This window comes from Phalacrocorax aristotelis, chromosome 1 (assembly GCF_949628215.1).
Source record: "Phalacrocorax aristotelis chromosome 1, bGulAri2.1, whole genome shotgun sequence".
In the NCBI taxonomy this organism is placed as follows: Eukaryota; Metazoa; Chordata; class Aves; order Suliformes; family Phalacrocoracidae; genus Phalacrocorax; species Phalacrocorax aristotelis.
The window spans coordinates 155,849,684-155,870,621 of NC_134276.1; the positions used below are offsets into that span (position 1 = coordinate 155,849,684).

At 40.8% G+C, this 20,938-nt stretch overlaps 1 protein-coding gene across 4 annotated transcripts in view; it reads right to left on the reverse strand.

The window, feature by feature from the left end:
• The window catches only part of KIAA1549 (KIAA1549 ortholog), a 148,757-nt gene that overhangs the window by 69,260 nt on the left and 58,559 nt on the right, over nt 1-20,938 (reverse strand). For all 4 annotated transcript variants that reach the window (XM_075074512.1, XM_075074496.1, XM_075074504.1 and 1 more), the window contains exons 2-3: nt 5,426-8,149; nt 3,834-3,922 (exon numbers count right to left, since the gene is read on the reverse strand). In XM_075074512.1, the coding sequence (XP_074930613.1) occupies nt 3,834-3,922; nt 5,426-8,149 (2,813 nt within the window). The remainder of the gene's footprint in view (nt 1-3,833; nt 3,923-5,425; nt 8,150-20,938) is intronic.

Consider the following 20,938-nt stretch of genomic DNA (forward strand, 5'->3'; position numbering starts at 1 on the left):
TTCAGATGACAGAAATAATACAGCCGTGCCAGCATGATCTGTCTACAAGCTAACTCACAGAGAAGTTCGCAAAGTTGTCTGGGACAGACGAGCACAGCTCATGACTCTTGATTCATGAACGAGAACAGCTCCTCTTGGCACAGCTCTAACAGTTCACAAACCCAGCCATCCTTCCAACTGTCCTCTTGCAGGTTTTGCCTGTACTGCCAGGACAGTTAAGATGCTAACAAATTAGCTAGCTGAAACACCACATTTTAGAGTGCTGCTATTAAAGTAAAAAAGCACAAATTTCTTATCTTAACACTTTAGGCCAGAGGGCTGGAGCAGCACACAAAACTCCATGTGCACTTCGGAGCCATTCCCACAGCAAAAGCAGAAACCTCCAGCAGGAGCAGAGAACCCTTACGCCACCTCAAGTTAAGCCTTCCCTTCTCCAAAGTGCGACAGCTAATCCCACTCTGCTGTTTCCAGAACACAGCCCATCTCATTCAAAGGTACCCTCACAAGAGAGAGCGCTTCAAGTACAGAAAGTTTTCAAGCCTCGATTTATTAGATGCTAGAAGAGTATTTGGAGAAAACATCCCTGTATGTTTACTCTGTCCCTTCTCATCTTCCCTAAGAATTTGCTATCGACCACTATAATATTTCATTAGATGCACCTTTGCTATAATCTAATCCATGCCTACATTCCACTGTATTATGCTGTGTAAACATCTGGCAGCAAGCATAAACAACCGATTTCCTCTCTATCACCTTATTAAGGATCCTGTAAAGAGCCTCCAGAGAGCGTTTAACTTCCCGAAGATGGGGTACAAAGGCTCACAGGTCTTAAAAATGAAACAAAGCTTCTGCTTCTATGCATGTTAGGATCCTAAGGCAACAATTCTCTCACTGTTTTTATGCACCTAAATTGTACCAGCCAGAATTTCAGCAGCAGTGAGCAGCGATGAAGCCAGGGCGAGTCCACAAGGTGGCATCTTTGGAAGAAGTATTCAACTGCCTGATGATGAACTGATCTCCTTACTTTGAAGGTGGAGGTTTACAAATTTTGGGTTATGGAAACTAATAGGCTAAGGACAGGCCCCAAAGCCCATGTTAAATACAGCAACAAAGTGGCTGAGGTATACATTATACTCCATGATAACATTTCCAAGCACAAATGAGGCTGGCAAAAAGCTTTTTGCTGTTGGCATGAACTTAATGGCACCAGGGGTCCTGGCAGCGAGTCGCTGCCAACACTATTTTACTTCACACCCCAGTGCAACAAAGCTAAGTCAAGGGAACACTGTATAACAGATCTTACCCAAGTGTCATAAGGTTTACATTAATGAAAGTTGACAAAAATTACTCAAACAATAAGGTCTTATTCTTTTGCAGATGCAATACACTGAGACCAACAGGAAAGAACTTTAAAATTTTATGTTATTCTCATTTTGCTGTACGGACTTCTGCTAGGAAAAAACTGACAACAGTTTTTTTCATTAGGCAGGATTCAAGCCTGCCTGCTTTTCTTTTTTTCCACTTCGACAGCTCAGAATGCTTGAAATAATAAAGAGGCAGAGACCAAAGTTTCAACTGAAAAAAGTTGGGGGGGGGGGGGGGGGGATTTTTAATTCTCCTTTCAGTGTTAAACTTGGTTTGTGCTTAAAGTGAGCAGCAGTTATATCCATTGTTGCCATGGATTTTATTTTTAAAGCATACATTATTACCAAGTTAAATTTAACAAGACTGTCTCCTGATTTGCTGTGCATTACGTCACAGCAAGGGAACAACATCTGTGAGCTGTAACAGGAGACACAGTAAAAAAGCAGCTTAGAGAAGGGCGCTGCTTTACCATAACTTGCAAATGCACACACGGTTCCTGGGTACTCTCGACTAACAAAAGTCAGGTCTGTTTGATTAATTAAGTTTAGCAATATAGATGAATTCTGTTTAAAATTTTGCATTACATCACCATTAAATATGCCAATACTATAGACAGTTCTTTATTTAAAATAAGAGTTTTGTTAGTACTTCACTGCTAGAGGTGAAGACATTTGCTAGTGATAATTTTTAGTGCAAAACCCATACCCAAGGCATCACAAAGAGAACACACACGATAGCAGCATTCTAACATAAAATAAGCATAACTGATTCCACAGAGATGCTTCCTCCTTTTGATAAAAAACAATTTGCAGAGAATGAAGCTGGACTAACTGCATTATTTATAAAAACAGTTGCTTCTAAGCACCCTTAGGGCTAAAATATCCTATTGAGAGCTTTACAAGGCAATAGTGGGCATGAAGGGAAGGAATTTAAAGAACAAAGATATAAAGAAGCAAGATACCAAATGTTGGCTCCAATCAACCTTTAAATATTTAGCAATAGATTTTGTCTTACTGCTGTTACTATTAAGAGGGTAAGCGCTTCCATATTATTGAGGCGTATAAGGTCATTGAAAATTAGTGTAGTTATATCATCATGAACTTCTGACTTCTACTTGACTATGCCAGTTTGCATAATCTGAAGGTATAATTCACAAACCAGAAGAAAAATCTCTTATTTACAAAAAACCTAGAAAGCGTGAGCAAGTATTGCTAAAACGACCTAAACTAAACATCATTTATAGCTGCAACTCACTGTGGCTGAAGTTTGGCAGAAATTCGTAAAATGTTAAATTACTGACTACAGTGATTACGGCAGGAGCTGTCAAAACACTGTTTCCCCACACAGATAAGCAAGCAGAAGTTAGAGGCACCAAGGGATTCTGTGCATGGAGAAAATGGAGTTATGTTCAAAATTCAAACTGCTACTTGAGTAAACTTCACAATGAAAATGAGTTCATAGACTCAAAGAAGTAAGACAATGCGGTGCTGGGCTATCAGAACTGGATGAATGCAGACATGAAAAATGGCAAGGGCAGCTGAACCTGCACCTATGCCAGTAATTCCATTAAAACTACTGTCATAGTGTTGAATTATCCGATTATACAATAAAGGTACTCCCAAACTACCTCTCTATAGTCTCTTCCTCTCAGACAAGAGCATTTGAGACAGAGGGGGGAACAGAGCCTTTAAACATCATCTCAACCAGACACTCCCTTTTAGGTTAGGGAACAACACTGAAATATTGTTCAAAGATCAAACATCAATGCAGAAGCAGCTTTAAAAAAAAAAAAAAAACCCAAACCCAAAAAAACCCCAAGAGCACAGCGATTCCTAGCCCTGCGAGTGGGGAAGGACAGGAGTCACACCTATTTGAAGGCTTAAAAATAACATCTTACTATTGCACACCTTATTTTTTTCCCCTTTTTCATCTGCCAAATCTTGCTTTTGGGATTCCACCACTTCCCTTGCAAGTGCTGATGGCCTCACTTACAACATAAAATAGCACAAGGCTGTGCAGAAGGCTTTGTTTTGTTTAAGGTGCTAAGTACATAATCAGCTAACAGAAGAAAAAAAACCGGTTTTTTAATGGTATTTTGAAGGGTAAAAGCTTTTCAGTTCAGTTTCAATTCACCAGCCAAAGGAGGTGAGCAGTACAGACTGGGCACTGCTTGCTCACCTCTGGTAAAACCAAGACAGGTTTGTCCTAGAAAATGATAACATTCCAAAAGTAAAAAAGCTGATATCATATACACATTAAAAAAAAGAACAACACAACAAACAAACAAACAAAACAGAAAAAAACCCAAACAAAACCAACAAACATGACTAACATTTAAGTTAAAATAAATCTCTCTCTGATATAGTACCACACGGGTTCTTTTTAGATCCCCACTTTAGCCTGTGAACCAGAACCACTGTTGTATTATCTTGATCAAAGAGTACTTGTACACACTTCATACCACTTACCTCTAGCTCTACAGATCGCCTGAACTGAATTCTGAGCACTTCTCTGATGGATTCACTGACATTTTGTAGAACAGCTCTTCGGGCCAGCACTGGAAATTAATGTCAGTCAGTAAATACATTTTAGCTTCATCTCCTGGGCTTTGGTGCAAAGCTGCATTTTCAATTGTGCAACGCATGAAAAAGCAGGCAATGAGATCAACTGCATCAAACGGATAAGGAGATGGACAAGGAAACAGGTAAAGGTATGGCTGTATCCTAAAAAGTGACTGTACATACAGTTTAAGGAACTCCAGGTTTACTTTCTCTCTCTTGCTTTGTTTTTCCGTATCTAATGTCTTTAGCAGTTATTCTAATAAAAGAATTTTCTGAAAAGCCACTGAGGCATTCAAATTGGATCTGGAAGTTGCAGCACATTCAGTCTGACCCGTGCACAACGAGCCTGCTGTCATAACACAGTTAAAGTTTTGTAGGCAATGCACGGAATGCAGATGAGGTCAGAAAAAAGCCACAGAAAATATGCATCTACTTTTTTCTTAAATAAAAAGTAAACAAACGACATTGATTACTGAAACGGATAGCCACAGAGTAAGAAACTGCTTTAAAAACCTCACATCCCTGTGGATGTCATGTCTGTTAGAGTCACACTTGAGACTGTGACTATAGTCAAGGAAATAACTGAAAAAGTGTGGTGTTGTCATCCTGCATTTACTTTCCATCAGTAACTTGCCTACAAAACTAATCAAATTACTGGTTTAAAAAAAAAAATCTTCCTTATCACCAGCATAGCCAGCTCACCTTCATGTCTGGAGGATGAGATTACGCTCATTCTGCTTTACATATTGCAAGTAATTCTTAAGGGCAAAACGTGTTGCTTACCACAGAACATGCAGCACTTCTGCAGCTGCCCTGGATTAGTTCGCTGGTATTGTTTTGTTAACAAGCTAGGAAGAGGTAGGAAAACACCAAAAAAGCAAACACAGATGCTGAGACAATTAATTTTGAAACACACTAACGTCACTTTTTCTGGTTACAAACACACCAAATCCAACTGAAGTAAGTATAGGAGGAGGAAAATATAAACATATGCTAGTACGGTAAAATTATAAAAACGTTAATGAAACCCGAACATTGTTTAAACCAACTGTCCTCTTTCATATTACAACATTACCTCACATGCAGGTTTTTGTTACAAACAGCAGCAAGAACTGAAAGGAGAAACTTACTCAGTCAGAACATTTAATAGTTTAGCAGAACAGCACCATGACAGTAACATTCATTTACAACCCATGAAATGATAAAGCAACCTCTAATTCAGTAGACTTGTACATACACATCAGTAATTTTAGAAAACAATTTCATTCTCTGTGCAATGTAATGTGCATGTAACTCACTATCACCACAGATTCTGTTCAAGTGAATTCCATTATTTCCAAGAGTAAACGGTAAATCAATGTTTTTATGGCTGTTTGTCTAAATTTACACCATATTTCTTTCAAAGGTTCACTTAGCTAATTCATCACCCGCAATTTAGCTAGAGGGTCACATTACAGTGGCTTCTGAAAAACAAAATAAAAATGTTAGGAATATCTTACCCGCAGTGACTAAGTAAGCATCGGGAACCGTGATGTCGCAGACGTAGGGTTGCCTGGTAGTGGTCACGGCAGAGGTTACGACCACAGGTTCAGATGGAGTAGTGGTCGCCAGAGGGGTGGAGGAGAACGTCCCCAGGCTGCCTGCAGCAGTCGTGCCGTGGCCGCCCGTGGCACTGGTGGCAGTGGTCGTGGGGACAGTGGTGGGAGCAGCTGATGCATCAGTACCAGCAGTTAGACTGCTTCCTGCTGGAACTTCATATCCAGTGGGAGAGCTAGAAGCTGGAGGGAATGGCTCGGTCACAGACAGAGATGCTGTAGGAAAGGGCATTGCACTGCTGGTGTCGGCACATGACGTCAGGTTGTCAGGGTCTGTGGGAGGAAGGGCTGTGTGGGCACTGCCCTCGCTGGGAGATGTTAAAAGCAGCGTGGGGTTAACTGTAGCACCAACATCCTCATCAGAAGCCAGGGCAGTTGAGAGCACATAAGATATATTTAAGACAGGAGTTGCCGGAAAGGTAGTTAACAAAGACATCAGATTTGTTTCATTGAGCAGGATGCTGCTGGTAACAGACTGGGTGTCAGAAGCCGGCAGCACCAGGGTAGGAACCACAGAGTGAGAGGCGGAGAGTGAAGGCTCCAACTGAGAGGTAGCTCCTGTAACAGCTGAGGTAAACACAACTTCAGAGCCCGCTGGCAATACTGAGGGTGCTTCCAGAAACACAGACGACTCAGAGTAAAAATCTGATGACAGTGTTATTTCAGGAACATGTGCACCTGGAACAGAGGATGCATTTGAATAAAAGTATGATGTTTGGCCAAGAGGGAACTGAGAAACCTCGGCATCAGTGGCAGAGCTGATAGTGGTAGCTAACTCCCAGCTGGAAACATCCTCAGAAAGTACTGATGTCCCAGTCAACAGGGTCTGAGGTAAGAGTGTTGATAAATCACTTTGCATGACAGAGTAAGAATTTAGCATGGCTGATGATAAAGATAAGTAGCTAGGTTCAGTAGGAAATGGTGTTGATAGAAGACTGGATAGAAAATCTGAAATATTTAAAGACAGTTCTTCCCTCGTAGATGTCTTGTGAAGCAAAACCACAGATTCTGATGGCATTAATTCCGGTAACTCTGGCAAAGTTGTATGACTGACTGCAAACGATGCTACCGTCTCACCCGGGATGAAGGTAGGGTCAAACAGAACGGTGGTGGCATCAGGAAGTTCTACACGAGTGCTCGGTGTCAATAAAACGGTTTCCAGAACAGGGAGGGAAAACTGGGCAACAGAGGTGTTCAGTGATGTTTCTCCAGGAAGCTGATGGTAAGAAGGAGAAATTATTATAGGTGTTCTGTTGTTAAGGACAGTGTCCATAGTGCTTAATAAAAACACGCCTGAATTAGGCATTTCTGCAAATCCTGAAGAAAATGAAACAACTGGTCTTGATGGAAAAGAAGTATCAAAAATGTCAGGTGTAGGCTCTTCTAATTCATACCCATCCGTAATTATAGTTGTAAATGGAGTTATGCCTTGTACTTCAGGGCCTTTGATGGACAAAGTTTCAAGGTAATCGCCTGAGCCCACATCATGTTCTGGGGAAAAGCCTGCTTCTGGCAGAAGTGAAACTGAGTCACAATACAGACAAGAACTGTATGATCTCGTGAAAGGCACTGGACTCATGAGCTCACTAACAAGCTCCGATTGACTTGGTATTTCTGAACTGGCAGGCAAATTTGGTGTTGTACTGGAGAATTCATGTGTAAACAGGCTGGCATTAAGAACTGTATTAGAGTCCGTGGAAATGGCAGCTGAGTGATGCAGGAAAGATGCAAGTGGAAGACTAACAGGAAACAAAGCAGGCTCAGCACTGGCTGCTGAAGCCGGCGTGGCCCAGGGAATGCCTGGAGCAGGGTAGGTCCTTGGACTGAGAGTTTCTGCTGCCCTGCTACTCTCATAGGCGTAAATGTTACCATATGGGTCTGCACTCTGTGCTGTGGCATCTGGGGTCACACGGCTATTTTTATCCAGCAGCTTGAGATGAAGAGGCGACCCTTCTGAAGCAGCCCCAAAAGGCAGAGCCGCTAAACTTGCATTTATATTTTCCCGCACTGCGATTCCCGCCTCTGAAGGAATGGAAGTAAAATAAATAGCTGTATTTGGAGGGTACAACAGCAAGTCTCTGCTTGCAGTTAGCATTTCACTACCTAGTACAAAAGGCTTCAATTCTGTAAGAGTGTCACTGCGCTCGGGGACAGCGCTCAACGGAGTCTTTTGCTGTGCTGTTTTTGAGATATCATATGGTGAAAAAAGGACAGAAAATGAAGGCGCTAGCAACACAGTTTCTAATGTTTCTCCTGATGGCTCTACTGTATTAACTGAGTGATGATCTGTTAAAACTGCAAGAGACTTCAGTGGAGGAGTCCACTGTGCCTTTGGAAATGAGCTAATAAATTCATCGTCACTTAAGAATGCCTCATTGCTTGTTACGGGGACATCTACCAATGGCGTACTTCTCCCTTCTGAAATCCTAACCATTTCTTCTTGGTCAAATAAAGTCACATCAAAGGGAGTGGTAACTGATGATAAAACCGTTTGAAGGAAATTACTTTCTTGGGACTCCAAAGTACTTTTTGCTAAGGCCATTTGTGTCCTGCTGCCTGATATGCTTTGGTGCACCTTTGAGTCCATTGGGAAAAGGGAAAAATTTTGCTCCTCCAAGGATCTCTCATCTAAATAAAGAGGGAGAGAGAAAAACAAAAACCAAAACCCACCAGATTAGCACAAGTAGTAAGATTGCCACGAGCAAACCTCACATGCAGTATTTTTGGAGACAACCGCCCAGGATTCAAGGGCTGAGACAAAACCTCTCAGTCCGTGAAAAACCACCATGAACGAGTCAGCACAGACAGCAAGTTTCCCTGTGAAACTCCATTCCCTGGAAATGAGCAGGACAACGCAAGCTCCTGTCAACCCTGCACCTACTCATCTCTCTACGGCAGCAATCCAGTGAGCCCCATGGAAGGACAGAAAGTGGCTCCCTCTTACCTACACAAGGCTATAGTGCATGGCAGCTAATGGTCTCACAAAGTAAACAAATGAAAAAGGGTAACAAGGAACAACGCAGGGGAAAAAATTGCATAATTTCTGCTTCGCTTTAGTACCACTTTATTCCTCCAGTTTTATTACTTCTTAATATTAGGCTCAACAGCAGATCTGTTCTGTTTCAAGGATCAGGTCCTCCCTCTCATATCAGAAATGAGTGACACTTATGAGAGATGAAGAAGGGTTCCCTTTACATAAGGCAAATGTGGACCTGATATCAACTGCAAGAATTTGCTAAGTAACAAGTCCAGTAGTTACGTCAGCCATTCATTGAAATTCTGGTCTTTTAGCACTCAGTGACAAATGGCTTCATTACACAGTTGCCATCTTTATTCACAACCTGTTGCAGCAGTACTGTATCCACGGGCCACCTGTAATAAAACCTTCACCGCTGCAGTTTGCAGAATATAACTCCAGTTTGTAGTAATAGCTGGGTTCAAACACGAAGGAGAAAAAGCTAACAATTCTCCAGATGCAAGTATTTTCTTAAAGTAAGAGTCATATACTAATATCATTTGCATAATTTGATGATAATTCCTCCTCTCTCACAAAAATGTTCTTTGGTTAGGAGATCTGTACATAAGCTTTTCCAACCACGGATGTGTTTTGCAGAGGAAAGGTTGATTATTGCTTGAGTACTTTTCTGAAATGTCAAGACTGGATTAGTAGCCTTCGGAGCGGAACGTTAAAAGGAAATCACAGAAAATTGCCACGTGATATTTTTCAAGGATACACATAAAGGCTTCATCCTGAAATTATCTATCCCACCTGATCATTCTGTTTTCACATAGCAGTGTCCAAGACATGCTGCTGGAACCTACTGACAATGCCCATCAAAAAGGCTGGGGGCAGACGGGAATCCCACTCAGTTAAACCACCAGGGATCAGTTTAAAATAAAAACGAGCATACACAGTATGAAGTGCCAGACGGTGATACAGTACACCGCTCCACTGTAACTACGTTTGTCACTCTTTAGAGGATGCCTTAAACTCAGTAACCTGTGGTAGATCTTGCATGAATAGCTCACCTCTCTGTTATGCACTGTTATCAGGCTAACAACACTTTCCAAAGGTGATAAACTGCTGTACTCAGCCCCTCCTCCCTGCTCTGTTTGCTAAATTCCTTGGCAAAATTTTTCACATATTGACATACAGACTTGATAAATTTTGAATCTGCTGATCTGAAAAGCACAATTACAAGAATTAATGCACAGAGCTCATACCACTGTACCACTAGTCACGCCTCATCAAGTTGAGTGCTGTGATCATACTCTTTATTTTACAGATCCCATGCACAATGTTTTGCAGCGTAGCAAATACTATTCTCTCAAGCAGTCTCAATCCATTTTTTCCTCCTGAAACTCACTGTAGGCTTTCTCAGATTTATGCTGCTTAGCTGTGGTATGATGATAAAATATACTGCCTTACAATGCTCTCAAGACAAAAAAAAAAAAAAAAGAAAAAAAGAAAATGAAAGAAAAAACTGGTACGCTCTTGTAAAAGCTATATAAGACAAATACCTACGTCCACCCTTGACTTATTCCATGGAGGTCAGCTGTTTGAACACAGCACAATGCAGCCAACATGGAATAACAGCTTTCACAAGCAGTTAACATGGGCACCAGACAAAGCCGTTTCTAGCAAGCATGGAACCAAAACGTAGACGCTGAGGCAGCTCTGTTTGCTGACCAAAAGCTGTTCAATGTCTTCTCCTCACTAAAAGTCTCCCTAGCCTCACTCCTTCCTTTGACTTAGGCTTCCAGCCTTCATTTTTATCTTTGTAACACATTGAATAAGCAGGGAGTTACGAAAGGTAAAGACTTTCATGTCTATGAAATAAACATTGCCAAAATGAACCACTTCTCTGCCTATACACATGCACAATTCCTTTTAGCCAGCCCCGTAAAACCCTGCACACCTCGATCGCACTTTGGACACCTAGCACTTGCTTACAGTGAATTCAAAATTGCAGGCAAACATGCTAACAGATAACTTTCTTCTTGTTCAACACAGATTCATATTACAAATCCCTGTGGCAGTTGTGTTAGCTTGAACACAGTAACTGTGGTAAATGTGGAATTGGTATACATGACAGTTAATACGGCTGGCAAAGATGAATATGTATTAATTAGTAACTGCACTTTTGATCACATCTCCACAAATCTTTGACCCAAAGCTAGAGATGATTCCACAAACAAAACAGTTTCACTGCCTGTGCATGCCTATGCTGTGTATCATCATCTTCCTTCACCCATAAAGAGCTTCCTTTATCTTTGTTCAGTGTCACAATGCAAGATCCTGCTGGAAGTGACTGCACATCAGTCACAAAAAGGTCTTCTGAAGTGAAGAATTGTACCACTGTGAGATGTCCAATAGACCTGTGTAAGAGGCGAGGACAATCTTGGCTTTAAAGTCATTCTGACTTTAGAATTAGATGTTTCTTGACAATCTGCTGATATTTTTTCCTTAGAAGACAAAATAATAGTAATATAGCTATTTTATCATACACCTGTGCCTCTTAATGTAAAGAATCTTGCCACTGATGCCAGGAAGGAAAGAACACAACTACTGAAAAAGAGGTTTCATCTTTTTAAGGAAAACACACCATGTCTTGAAAAAGTTACAAGCTATAAGCCAAGGTAAGAGCGTTGTTACGTGAGGCAAATGGAGTGGGAAAAATTCATTTGTGCGTACAGGATTGTGAAACAACCCGCCAGCAAGTTCGCAAGCCAACGTTCCATGCTATTTGCTTTGCTTAGCGTTTTAGAAACAGGGAGCATTAGTGACATGCCATTAATAATACAAATTATTGTTTTCTGTCATCTCCGGAAGAACAGTGTACTACTTGAACACTGCTTGTCAGAACCATGCGTGCCTCTCATGGTGAGCAGATGGGACACGCGGCAGATGTGCCCGGGAGCAGCCAGACAGCCCACAAAGAGAAAGGAAAAGCAGAGGAAAAAGCGAAGGAGATGAAGGCCCACCACGGCATGACAATCACGCCCTCATCAGTGCAGAGCAGCCGCTCTGGCTATACCGTGGGACAAAGAAAGCAGACAGATTGCACACGTTCTGGTATACCTCAGTGCCACGACTGCACAAAGCTACTGATGCGTATCAATGCTGACTTGTTTGTTTGCACAGCTGCTGTTGTTGGGTGACAGTTTCACCATCCAGCAACTGTACTGCCGTTGAGCTATGCAACGGTGACAGGATGACAATCAGACAAGCCAAACTCCGTCCGCCAAGCTGGTAACATCATGAAAAAGAACAGATAGCTTAGGAAGCAAAGCTGTGATCCAAAGCTACAGCAAAGGGGAGGAAAGGCGAGCACTTGTGGCAGCGGCCAGGGGAGGCACAGATGGCACCAGTACAATGCCTCAGCTCAGACAGTGACATTCGGACATGGCAGGAGTGACAGCATAGGAAATGTGCTCACGGGCTTGGGGTGACGAATTCTGCTGCTTCTGCTGCCCCCAAAACTATTAAGAGTCTGAACGAAATTCACAAGTAATGAAACCTGTCACTGAACACAACGAGCCCTTCAACTGCCAAACCTGTATTTACAGAAGCACGGCCGTGCACTGCCAACGCTGGTGCAGACTTGTGTGAATTTGGGAAGGGTCACAACACCAGCATGGCACTTTCCCATGACTAGAGCAAAGGACTGCTGCAGTCTATAGGCTTCTTTGGTGACAAAAATATAGCGTGTTGGCTTGCCAGAAAACTGTGTGTGTTCATAAACCAGGAACTGGACTAGGCATTTTTCCAGAAAGCAACTAGAGTGATGTAGTTTTTAATCCTTCCTGTAGCTGCAGTGCTGAAAAGTAATGTCTGTTCTCTATTCTACAATAAAGTAAAAAAGGATGATTGATTTTTCAGATATACATTTGTAATAATGCATGATATATTAATATGCTTTCAGATTTTTGTATTTCATTTATTTACTATACTTTCATGTATTTTTAAAATGCAGGATCCAAGATGTAATCTCACCTCTGCCACTGATCTCTCATGTGACTTCAAAAAAGTTGCATAACTGTTCTGCACTCTGCTATTAAAATGTGGCAATTGTACACTATCAGGACTATCAGTATCTTTTAAAATGTAAGTAATTTCTTATATTATGAAGATGTTAAATTCTAGATGATAGGTACAGGCATGACAACAACTAATACAATGGAGAAGTCTCTACTTGTGATAGAACTAAACCTTGATAACAGAACTAGTAATTTTTACTCTATTATTTTTGAGAAACTAAGTAACAGCTAATAAAGTTTGCAAACATCAGAAAGCACCAGCAGATTCGCAGCAAACTAGTTCAAAACTTACATCACTTCAAACAAAAAGACCATCTGTGTACTCACACCACTATCTACAAAATTAAATTTTAGTACCTTTAATTTTTTAGGCAATAAGAAAAATTGCTCTTTCATTGCTGCCCATTGTTTCAAACAGAAGTGTTTTAGGTAGAGAGGCAACCAATGCTAAGTGCATTCTAAATATTATGGGAAAGTTCCTGTTAATTAACTAGATAACAACAGTTCCCAAATTATTAAAATTAAAGCTATAAAGTCAATAGAAACATTCACCACTTAAATGGCTCCCTGACTATGGTGTAGAGTAGCACATCACATTTAAGGGAAGCTTCTAACAACTTTTTTAAATTTTACTTTTTCTTTGAGAAACAGAACGTAAGAAATTGAAATAACTGAACATAGCGTAGGACAAGACCACCCACGGGTAGAGAGAATGATAGGTGCAAACGTATCTGAAAAAAACTGTAACTCTTCCTCATACGGCTTAACACTTAATAACTTTCCAATTTATTTAACAGCATTTAGTTCAGCTTCCATCAAAAAGAGTTTGTATGCATTAGGTCACTGCAAAAAATTTACACAGTTCTCTTGTGTAAGCCTCTAATTAAATTTCTTAGGTGTCTGGCTTTTAGGGAAATACCAGTCACAGAAGCATGTGCAACTGAAAACCTGTCTGCTTTCCTCTCTAAGAGGCATTAAGCATGGATTGAACAGTGACAGTAATCACCCCTGGCACACAAAAGGCCAGGAGAGGAGGGGATGGGGGCCTGCACCTTTCCTCCCTTCCCAAGCTCCAGCTCCCAGCTCCTCTGCAGGGCTCTGGGCAGATTTCGGCAGCTTCTGTTCCCCAAAGCACATGCGGCCCCCATGCCCAATGCTCCTCCAGGGCAGCACACACTTAGGCTGTCCGAGGGACACAAATCATCTGGAGTCCTAACAGCCGTTTCCCAAAGATGTTAATTTTCTTGTTGTAAAAGATCAAGAATCTCTCTCATCATTCACCACACGCACTTATGAATTTTAACTAATTAAGCTGCCTGTACCACCTGAAAGCCTAAAAGAGAAAGTAGAGGAATAAAAACCATATGCTAAGCCTTGGCACTCTTTCGCACTGCAGTTGAAGATACAAGTTTCTTAACAAATAGAAAAACTTGTATTAAGAGAAAAAAATAATAGCGTTAATAGGAAGCATGCAACGTGAGTGCCTACGTACACACACGCTCACTTTTGCACACTTCAGGTTTCAATACATAGCCAAGAGAGAATAGCAACATCTTGAAGTCATTCTTCATCCACATGCAAACAGATGTGGTTCAGCTGCTGCCCAGGTGCAAGTATAGAAGAAACTCCCCCTCCTGCACAGAAATGAGCTACAAGATTCCATTTCTGCATGAGGAAAAAAGATGCACCAAAGCACAAAGGGAAGCAAGAGGCAAAGATAAACCTTTGCTTGCTTGCCAGCAGAGTTGATTAAGACTTTGTACAGAGAGAGGTTTAACAGAAGGCAGTCTAACTGCATTTCATACCTGGGTCAAAAAATACATCATGACACTCCTTATCAAGTACTGCATTTGAAAACCAATGCCAATGAACCTACTATACCAGGTACTAGCATTTATGTTTTCTTACTTATCCAATTTTTTTTTTAAAAAAAACCAACCTAACACTCAAAACTTCCGTTAGGACACTCTTGCTGGTAACCATCATGTTGAAGAGCTGTGGGCAGTCTGGGATCCCAACTTCCACTGCATGGCCAATGGAACACTTCATCAGAAAACCTGCAATCTATGTTCTGAACCAGGAATCTTCCTAACATATCTGCTGCTGAGGCAGAACAGGACCCTCCAGTAGTTTATAGTAAATGGTAGATTAAAAGAAAAAAAACACAGCTTCTCTTTAGTACCACTGTAACACATCCTGTTTTTCACTAAAGAAAGGAAAAACTTTGCAACCCAAGTGAATTTTTTTCTAACACAAAAGGTAACAGCACACCAGCAGATCAGGCAGTAAGGTCAGGAGAGCACGCAGGTGGGGAGAGAGAGAACAACCCCACTACCCACTCCATAAGCACAAGCACACAGTGAGATCCACCCCCCAAACAGTGTTATTACCTTTGAAAAACCACAACTTTGCTAAGAAGTGGGCTGGGAACAAAACCCGTGCACAGAACAGTCTGTCATGCCTACACAACACCTGCAAAACCAAACGATACAGAAATCCTCACTCATGGAACTGCATAAAGCTCTTACGGCACCAAGATGCCTGGATCTGACAGCTCCTCTCTAAAACTTCTCTGAACAGAGCTACCCGAATGCAGAGGTGAGAAAGCAAATTAGCCATGACAATTCACACCATTTTGAATATCTTGGGGGAAGAAACGCTGATGTTTCCCATACAGAAGCCTTCTATGGCCATTACGTGTTCCTACAGACCATCACCCACAGCAGAGGAAAGCAACGGCTCATGCAGAGCTCAGTGCTCTAACATGACCAGCTGGCTGGCCATGCACGCACAGAAAACTGCAACTCAAATGGTAGTTCAAAGTGTAGCTTTTGCTGGGAGCATTCACGCTTTTTTTTTGGCATTTAGTTATACACGACATCATCATGTGAGAAGCCATATGTTAGGGATAAAGTACACACAAACTTGAATTGGCTTTACAAATGTTAATTCTAAGGAAAACTCTGATCAGATTTGCTCATAATAACCAGGTCACATTTTTAAGAAGAAAAAGCTTTCTTTCTCCCTTTTTTTTTTAAATTGCTCTCCACACAGCAACTTGATTTTTTGTCTCTAAAGAGCCAGCGTCAGTTTTCAACCAACCACATGGCTACCGAGCAGCTTTCTGTTTATGCTCAACAGTGCAACATCCTCCAGAACGCAGATCCTGGAAGCTTTTGAAAAGACCAATTAAACTTATATTAGCCTCTCTTTTGTGCAGATGACGTATCAGTGAGTAGTATTTTGCACCCAATGCATACAAATACTTTTAGCAAAAAATACATCCTTAAAACAAAATAATTTTTAATTCTTAAATTGCATTATCACTACAAAATGTCTAGAAACAATGAAATGACAGATAGCCTGAAGACAAGAGTAACTGCCTAATTAAAACAGAGCCTACGCTGTATCCTAGTAACCCAGTTATCCACAGGGGCTCTCTTCATTGACACATATCCTAACTGCCGTGCTGACAAAGGAAAAATACCCTTGACTGAGCTTTAGGTTGTTCAGGTCAGCAGACTCATTACTCCAAAATCATATTACTTCAAGGAATAAATGAAAATCACAACCTGCAACACCTAAAAGCAGCTCCATTTGAGAAGTTAATTCACAAGACTTGACATAAAGCATAATGAAAAATCTGAAAAGACGAGATTTTCAACAGGTGTAGTACCATCACTCTGTATCGAACTCACAAGACAACAACTTCATTGCTCCAGGGCCAGATCCTAACAATATGCCTGTACATGCTTAATTTTTCAAACAGCTATACGTGCATAAGCAAATAATACTGAAAAGCTCTTGCACACAGTTGGCTATAAAGGCATTTAGTGGTACTTGCAGCATGTATCACTCAGCAAATCAAGTCACATGAGAGAGAATCTGTCAATGCATTTTCACAGGAAAAGGAGATTTCGCAGAAAAGCTGAGAAAGAGAACAGAACAGTTCCAGCTACCCCAGCCTTTGGGGCTGAAACTAAGCACTCAGCAACAGCTGAAAACATCAAAAGAAAAGGGACATACAAAGAGATGGAACAGAAGCTCAAGAAGTACTCACTTTAAGTAGACGTTTCAAATAAGTTACCTAACATTTCTCTTTATGATGCATGCGTTAGTGGCCTTGACCTCACTTGGAAAAAGAGAAATCTGAAAAAAACCAAGCCTGTAATAAAGAGAGTCACTACCTAATACTAAACAGCAAACTTCCGCTGTAATTTAGACCTACAGAATTTCCAGAAGACAATCCTGGAAGAAGAAAGAAGGCAACACAAGTATTATTTCAATTAATAAAAAAACCCCAAACAACCACCACCACCAAACAAATAACCAAACCAGGAAAAAAAAAACCCAGCCACAAAACCCCCACATACTTTTCTGCCCCTTCCCTATAGGGCTGTAGGGCTTAGGCATCCACTGCACAACATATGCAAATTCAATGCAAATATCCTTATTAGAGATTCTGGAACTGCACTAGTTTTAAGAATAATTACAATATCAAGTAGTATGTTTTCTTGTGCAAGTATCAAGATTTAGCAAGCAATTCTGGTCTTTTTTTCTCTTCTCCTTAACATCATCCTCAAGACAGCAAAGGAATCACAGTTGCTAACATCTTGAGAAATGAAACTTGCCCAGAGCCTTTTCTTCTGTGTCCCTAACACAATGCAACAGGCCTAATCACTGCTCTCAAAGCACTCTACTGGAAACAGGTTATCCTGGGCTACTCCCATCTAAGCTTTCAGACCTGGGGCCAAGTTCACGACCAACACAAATGAGTTCAACCCTACCAGCTCCAGCAAAGTTGCATCATCTTTTCCCAGCACTGAAGTTTGTGCTGTGAGACTACAAGTTATCGGCCACAGAATAACGCCCAAGATATTAAGGTGTGAGTCTTCCGTTTCTTGGTACGCTTAGTCTCTCAAGATGCATGTGGCTCTCCAAACTCCAGAGCGAGAAGCTGTGGATACTGAAGTCCCCAAGTCCTGGTAGTAAAACCACCCTGTAATAAGAGCTGCAGTTTCCGCATGGACCTACAAACTTCATAGCCTCAGTTAACAACAGAAACAAAAGAACATGTAAATAACATGTTAACAAGAGCAGCAGAAATAAATCAGAAAATGATCTGCTGTAGGAAACAATGAATATTTAGATAATTCAGAAAAGTATCTAAGGAGAGTATTCTTACTAGAAATACGTATAGGAAAACCAGAAAGGTAACAAAACAACTGTAAAGGACAGAAAAATATATGGAAGTAGAAAACATTACATAATCTTACTTTATGGAGCAGTCTTCTCACAGCATTTTTTACAGGAGCAATCTCTCTTCTGTAACATCACAAAGTAAAACTTCCTGATTAAAACATTGGGAAATATACTACAAAGCCAACAACAACGACGAGAGGCAAGGAATCTTCTCTTATCAAAACTTAACGCACATGAGAAACCCAAAAAACTTGCTGGGAAACAGATCGGTTAATGCACCCTTCCCAAGCAAGACTACTAGCAGAGAGCAACTGACAAGAACAACTGAGCATTAAAGAAACTGAACAGCCACAGCCCAGCCACACTAGCCTTGGAAAAGACTTTTTTGTTATAACTGACATCTGTAAGTGGCACGAAAGAAAATCTATTTTTCTGAGAGCAATGAAGAGAGAAGGAGGTGGCCAAGGCATCATGCACATTCAGGTAACAATAGCCAAACTCTGCCACATTCAGTAACAATCATTGCACGCTTGTCACCTTGGCTGCCAAAAGCATCCCATTATTAGACTTTTCGAGAACCTGTAGTACAGCACCATGTCAGCTTGGCTGTGAATTGTTGTCAAAGCAAATGATGACACTGAAGAGACAGCCCTTTTAAGTCCTTACTATGACCCTTCCTGGTCCTTAAGCTCCCTGAATCATCCCTTCACTTCTCCATAGGCTCTACTGTGTAAAGTTTGCATGAGGTTGCAACCTACCTCCATTACTGTTCAGTAAAGCTACAGGCCCAGTAGTCGGTGAGGAGTTAAAAATTAAAGCACATACTGATTAAACACAGATCTATATGCCCTACTCCATCTATCACAGATGGCACTGTTAAAGGTATTATCCACTGAAAAAAACTGGGTTAGAAGCTCCTCAGGTGGATCTCCCATCTGTTTAAAACCATGCTAATTCCCATGCAAAATGGAGAAAGCAACTGGGAAACTGGGTTGAGATGCATTCTGGCTGCAGAGTCTCTAAGACAGTGTTAAAAAAAAAACAAACAAACCCCAAGAACAGTAAACATTGCTCTCATGAGAAGAATACAGGCTTCTCTTGAATTCAGACCTTGGTATTTCTTTTGAGACTATCTGATCTACATTTTCAGAACAACCTAGAAGTTTAACCCAGTGAAATGTTTGAGTTACTTCACTTTGTGGGACTCTCAGGACAGTACACAGTATTTTTGGAAGCTGAAACAGATACATCTTAGATTCTGAACTGAACTTAGAAGTGGGGCTTTTCATTTATGATGTTGTCAATAGCTTCAACCTATCTACTTCAAAATATCACCACATTGAACCTGGTGAAGCATCAAGTTCCTTTCATATGTGGTACACCTCAGGACGGCACACTATGTTTGGAAGCTGAAACAGCTACCCATTGGATTCTAAACTGAATTTACAAGCTGGGGGCTTGATGTCATGAATAGCTTTAACCTTCCTACTTGAGAAATATCAATGCATTGAAACTGGGCCTCTGCAGTGTGAATGGGGCTGCCAGTGTTGTCTCCACAAGGTACCACGCATTTGAAGCATCTCCTTTCCCTTTCCAAAATATTCCAAGAGGAAGGAAATAATTCAGTTACACCTTTAATAAGGGAAAAGGCAGAACTGTAGGTAAGCAAGAGTTCAGTTTTATCAGGATCACGACACGAGTTCTAAGAATAAAAACACAAAGTAGAGGCAAGGCTGGTGCACATTTTTAATTTGCATATATAAGCAAATAGATATGATTTTCCAAAAGGAAGAACAGATCCCTTTCTGATCAAACACACACAGCTATTCTCCTTTATTGCATGCTTAGTACAATTTAAAATAATTGTAGGATTCTTCTTGTTTGGCTTTTTTTGTTTGGGTTTGTTTGTTTTTTCTTTAATCAGTTTATGCACATCACAATGTCTACAAACAATAAAAATTAAATGAGAATGACTGCACATGTTAATAGCTATTTTTACTTTTATTCCAAATAATGTTAAAATAAACAGTATCACTGGATAAAGAAATAACACTGATATCATTGCCATAGTGTGTAAGTTTTAAGACATTTACTGTTCAGAAGAATTCTATCTGCAGTGAAACAGGCTCAAAAGAATGGGAAAAGAAATACACTAACCTTCTCTATTAAGCTATCAGTTACTCGATATGGAGTATTTAAAAGGTACATGAATGTTGCCTGACACACCCCTTCTAGAGCTGGAGAATCCACTCCTGCCTTAAAGTAAAGAGTCAGCTAGAGAACAGCACATTAGGTATAACCAGAGCTGACCCTAGCACATCTGTGTTGGGGTTCTTCCCCTTTCTTAGGTGGAAGAGCTGAATTAAAGATCCTGGCTGACTGTTGATACATTCTTCTCCTAATATACTGAAAATAAAATTCTATCAAGAAAAAATACTTTCCTATGGAAAAAGAAGAGCCTCCAATAAAAGAGGATAAGGTCTTCCATATTATGCATGATGCAGCCTCTTAAATAATTGAAATCAGCTTATGGCTATTTTCTTCCCTTACAACAGCTCAGCCTTTCACAAGTCAGACTGCTTAAGTGCCCACGATCAAAAGCGGCCAGTGTTTCTGGATCAGGTCACAACACACATCGTACTACTATGCCATGTATAGCCAAACTAGTATAAAATTTTTATTTATGCTAAAGGAAAAGCAGGTCAGTCTTACACAAATTACAAGCTACAGTTTATTTCACTCCCTGTGGTTTCAAACCCCCCTCCAACAAACAGCTGCTTGGGAATGGACTTCTAGCCTAATTAACTGCAATATTCCTACTACCCCACTAACACTCACTTGCTATAAGCTGACCTAATACAGAGGCTGGCAGGAATATAGTTACCTAACGCATCCTTTCTCCACTTCCCAGATTGAAAAAAAAGCACTTCAGGGAGGGTCATCCCCCCCCAGCAAGTATAATAAATCATTCTGGGAACACAAGGAAATTTCTATTTTCTTTTTAAGTGGACCAGATGGGGCTTAAAAAGGTCTAAAGAAGTAGTGATTTTGGAGTACATGAGCTTGATTATCCATTGCTTTTAACCTTACACAGGTATTCACACATCTGTAAAGTGCTGTTATCCTAACCTGGGGAAGTCTGCACACAGAAAATAACTGCCTAATGGAATTCAG